Below are 5,363 nucleotides of genomic sequence, written 5' to 3' on the forward strand. Positions count from 1 at the left end.
TTTTTTGCCGCTGCATCTGTGATGAAAGCTGCTACTTAAAATACATAAATTTGGATGCAGTGAAAATTCTGGAGATTTTGTAGTTTGACTTTCTGGTGATAATATGGTAAAACGGCTTCTTTCAGCCAGAGGTCCCATCTTAAAAACAATCTCAACATGTGTCACCTCACGTACTGGAGGTCACAGGTCTGATTCCTGTTTGCAGCCCCTCTGACGGTTTCCTCCACAGGTCAGGTGGACTGAAGACAGGTACCAATGTGTCCATTGTGGGGACACTGAGATGGACTGAAGGCCTGTCCATGGTGTCTCTTTGCCTTGTACCTGTGCATGCTGGAATACACTGCAGCCATTCACCACCCTAAAGACAGAAAAAACAATACTTTAAAGAATTAAAGGATGAAATGATCATAAAGTCAATGGTATAGTATTTCAAAAGAATTCATAAAAAGTCATAGTATAGCATGTCACAGAAATGTATGAAAAGTCATAGTACATAAAAAATATGTCATAAGCATTACATGTCATAAAAAGTATAGTAGGTCACGAAAGGTCATAGTATGTCATAAAATTTCACAAAGTGATAGTATGTCTAAAAAAGTCAAAAAATGTGATAGTATGTCATTAAAATTCATGAAAAGTCATGGTATAGCATTACATAAAATTTCATAAAAAGTCATACTATAGCATGTAGAAAAGTCATAGTATAGTATGTCACACAAATCCTAAAAAGTCATGGTGTAGCATGTCAAAAATGTATAAAAAGTCATAGCATGTCAATAAAAGCCAAAGTATAGTATGTCATAGAAATTCACAGTCTAGTATGACATACAATTTTATAAGTCATATTATGTCATAAATAAATCATACAAAGTCATAGTATAGTATATAATAAAATATATAAAAAGTCATAGTGTAGTATGTCATAAAAATTATAAAAGTGATAGTATGTCATAGTACAGTATGTCATTAAAATCATAGTATAGTATGTCAAAAAAGTCAGAATATAGTATCTAAAAAAGTGACATAGTATGTCAAAAAGTCATATCATGACAATTCATAAAAAGTCTGAGTTTAGCATGTAAAAAAGTGATAGTATAGTATTCCATAAAAAGTCATACAATAGCATGTTATAAAAGGTTTTAACAATTAAAATGTATAGTATGTCATAAAACGTCATAGTATGTCTAACAAGTCAGCATAGAATGTCATAAAAAAGTCATGGTATGTTATACTATGACTTTTATATTATTTGTGTCATCCAAAAGTCTTGTATAGCAAACTTTAGCCTATGACATCTTTGTAGAAAGCTATATATTAAAAACAAGCTACACAATGTAATACCTCAAAAAGGGGCCATATTTGTCACTAAATTGATGCATCATCTTTTAATACTCTTTAGGACAGCATGAACATGTTGCATGCAGTATTCTTTAATAGCTTTAAAGTAAAGGTGCTGCTTACAGTTTAACAGAGTCAGGGGTCCCAGCGTTCAGAGCAGCTAGGCATGCTGGGATGTGTCGAGGCAGGGCTGGCTGTGTCTGTACGACATGATAAAGCAGGACGACTGGTGCCACCAGTAAAACATCAGCACCAGCAGCAGGTGCCACACCTGGTGACTGGAGCCCAGGTAGTTCAGCTGACCTGCAGCAGCAGCAGAGAGGAGGGAAAGCAGCTAATGAAACCAGGGTCTGGCAATTTGAACCTGGCGACATAGTGCTGACAGAGAGTACCGTCTATAGTCAATGTAAAGACAGGTTCTTTTATAAAAGTGTTACTTTTACAGACTTAAATCTAATAATGAGTTAAAGACTTGACGCTTGAAAATCTGTGACATTATTTATCAAGCTCAAAGCTCGACATTGTTCCAGACAGTTGTAATCATAACAATTTGTGAAATGAAGAACAAAGTAAATCAAAAAGTAGTCTCACCCGGGAAGTAGCGTTCAGGAACTTTTGAAACGTAGAAAATGAGAGCTAATGAGGCGATGAAATACATTCCCAGGACTCGAGGAACAAAAGCCTGAAGGGAAGAAATATTTATATAACATATGGGTGGACCAACAGCTACAAACTACATTAGAGAATTATTGTTCAGCAGTCGGAGTCAAATATTAGAAAGAGCCGTCTTTGTGAGTGAGAACTACTGAAATTGGAAGAAACCTTGACAAGAACAATTCCACAATTACATAATGATTAAAGTCAAAGAATTTTAAGGGTGTTATTACTTTTCACAGCTGACATCAATAAAGAAAAGTTCAGCATACATCCATGCATCTCCAGAATCTTAAACCTCCACAAAGAAACTAGTCCTTCATATTCCATTATAACAAATGATTTCAGCTCGATAATATGTTGCTCACTCAGCTCTACATCAAATTTAACCTCTCAAAATAAACTGATTACGGTTACTGTGACAACACGGAGCGTGCTCACCTGGACGAGCTCTGAAGAGAAGCCTCCGGTGATGCAGATCCAGTGGACGGTGGGGATGAGGCCGTATCCGGCCACCAAGCAGAAGATGAGCAAGCGCAGCTGCTTCCACTGCTTGCTGAGGTAATGAGGGTGGATCTGAGCGAAGAAGACCGCCAGGATCATGGCCAGGACCGTCACCAGGTACACCTGCCGCCAGTACTGCCGGGACAGGAAGGTCGGAGGTCAAATCGCACCATGTACACAGCTATGCACACTCCCTTCCAGTTCACAGTACACACATGGATGCTTCTTCTCACTATGACATTCTCACATTTCCTCTGAAGCGAGTCCATTTTAAGGCTTTTCTGTTTCATTTACATGTGCGTTACATTGTGTCAAAGAAAATAAAATGAAGATCTTTCAAAAAGAAAAGACAAAAGCTAGTAAAGCAGAATGTAAGCCAAGTTGTGTATAAAGAAAACCAGGATCAAATGTTGAAACATTCACAGAAGTAATGGAAAAAATGTTGAATAAAGTAAAACATAAAGTCAACTATATATGTGGGGATTTAAACATTGACCATCTAAATCCCAACAAACACAAACTATACATTGTTTCAACAAACTCCTCCATTGTTTTGAGTCTTTTTCCAAAAATCCCAAAACCTCCCAGAATTACATGTAATGGTGCGACTCTGATAGATCATATTTTTTATAAACAATACGGAAATCAACTCTTCAAGTGGAATATTAATCTATGACATAAGTGACAACCTACTAGGGGTGGGGAAAAAAAATTAAAAGTTGATACAGCATCAAATCGCGATATTTTCAGGGGAAATACTAATGCCATTTTGCAGCAATAAAATTGAAGTGAGATGAACAAAGAGAGAAATTTATCATTTTAGAAAAACAGATGTTGACAAAGTTTCCTTTTGGGGACATCATTTGAAATTGGGAAAAAGTATAAAGTTGGAGAAAAGGTTATAAAATTGCAATATATCCCAGAATATTGCAATGGTTTTGTAATCTCAATAATATTGAATTGTAGCATAAGTATCGTGATGATATGGTATCGGGAAGTGTCTGGGGTTAAAACTCTGGTTTGATTCAAATAAGTTATCTTCAAAGTTGAAAAAAATTAAATTCATGCCATTTGGAAATTAAACTATTACTAAACAATTGAAAGAGTTTATGGTGCACTACAACACCTAGAAGTTTATTTTCATAAACTCTGCGGGAAGCTCAAATTAAATATTTGTGCATGAAGATGGCCAGGAGTATTGGTATATTGAGCAAAACTAGATACATCTTGAATCAAAATACTTTACACACTCTGTACTGCACACTAACTTTACCATTTATGTTATATTTTGTGGTAATATGGGGAAATACCTTCAAAATCAACTTGCAAACTATTCAAAAATATAATATCATTCAGTTGAAAAACAGATTAAAGAAATCATTACTGGACCAATACAGAAAATAGACCTAAACACAGGAATGGTATTGTTATTGTTGTTAGTTATTGTTTATTGTAAGACCTGAAACTGTATTTGCATATCTATTTACTTTGTGATGGTATGATTTTGTGAAATAGGGGCGGGGCAGGACTCCCACACCACACAACACACCACACACACACACACACCACACACACACACACCACCACACACACACCAAACCAAAACACCACACACCACACACACCCACACACACCACACACACACACACACCACACACCACACAACACACACACCACACACACACACACACACACACACACACACACACACACACACACACACACCACACCACACACACACACACACACACACAAGTTCAGTTCTGTCTTGCAACATTGTGATTGTTAGAGATAAATAAAAATAAATGATTTTTTTTTTTTTTATAATCAGTGCCATTAGGAGGAGAGTGACAGAGAGCAATCATTTGACAGAGCATCTATCCATCCATCCAGTAAAAAAATGCCACATTCTGACTCACTATAGCTTCTCAAATATCTTAGATCTTTGGGTTTTGGACTGTTGGTCGAAAAAGATTAAAAAAACAATTGAAGACCTTGGGCTGAAAGAACTTTTTTTTACTGGTTTACGATTGTTTGACAGAAAATAGGACAGAACGAAAACAATTGTTTGTTAATGCCATAAACTGTTTTCTGTGATCCAAATCACTTGGCAATTACCCTCTTTTTTTGTATTTAAATTAACACTCTCGATTGTCTAATCTCTACGTGTTAGTTTATTTTATTTGCAAAGGCATAAAATAAAAAACTTCCCTGATAAAACAGTGAAAATGAATGTAAGTATGCGCTTAAAACAAAGGTCTCTTTTTAAATCATACTTAAACCTAAAGCGAGTCTCCACTGTTACTGAAACCTCTTTAAGTAACTGTGCACAGTCTGGACAGCCTTGTCTCAGTCCCTTCTGTCCATTTGTATGGATGTAGGCCTCCGTCCAGTCACACGTCCTCATGTGACGAGTCCTGCTGAATTTCACAGTGAATAAATTTGCACCAGGAACAAGGCCCCGCTCGGCTCCAGCCAAATTTCTTAAGCTCTTCTCTAAACAGACACCACGTTCTCTTCTCCAAATCTACATTTCTAAACCACTCTGACGAGTAAAGAGTTTGACTGGCTAAATATAAAAATCAGTTTTTCTGTAGGGACTTGGCGTGCCACAGGAGTGGAGCCACCCAGAAGCAGAGCCCCATTCTTGGCAAGGACAGGGGGGGCCCCTACGCTAAGACAGCTCCCAGACTTGCGAACGTCATATGGTGGGGAACAGGAGTGACGGACCGCTTCGTGAACACAGCCATCTGGTTTGGGCTGGAGCAGATTTCAGCTGCGTTCTGGGGGCAAAATAACCCGGTGCTTCCAATATGCGGGGGAAAGCGAACAGTAAAGAGCACAGCCAAATACTTCAGAAGATAAAA

The 5,363-nt window shown here is 37.4% G+C and overlaps 1 protein-coding gene across 2 annotated transcripts in view; it reads right to left on the reverse strand.

Annotated features, from left to right (window-relative positions):
* Positions 1-5,363, reverse strand: part of paqr3a (progestin and adipoQ receptor family member IIIa) — an 11,546-nt gene continuing 6,183 nt past the window's right edge. For both annotated transcript variants that reach the window (XM_032514920.1, XM_032514919.1), the window contains exons 5-8: positions 2,434-2,631; positions 1,930-2,020; positions 1,462-1,641; positions 1-358 (exon numbers count right to left, since the gene is read on the reverse strand). In XM_032514920.1, the coding sequence (XP_032370811.1) occupies positions 1,499-1,641; positions 1,930-2,020; positions 2,434-2,631 (432 nt within the window). In that variant the 3' untranslated portion in view covers positions 1-358; positions 1,462-1,498. The remainder of the gene's footprint in view (positions 359-1,461; positions 1,642-1,929; positions 2,021-2,433; positions 2,632-5,363) is intronic.

This window comes from Etheostoma spectabile, chromosome 5 (genome assembly GCF_008692095.1).
Source record: "Etheostoma spectabile isolate EspeVRDwgs_2016 chromosome 5, UIUC_Espe_1.0, whole genome shotgun sequence".
Lineage (NCBI taxonomy): Eukaryota > Metazoa > Chordata > Actinopteri > Perciformes > Percidae > Etheostoma > Etheostoma spectabile.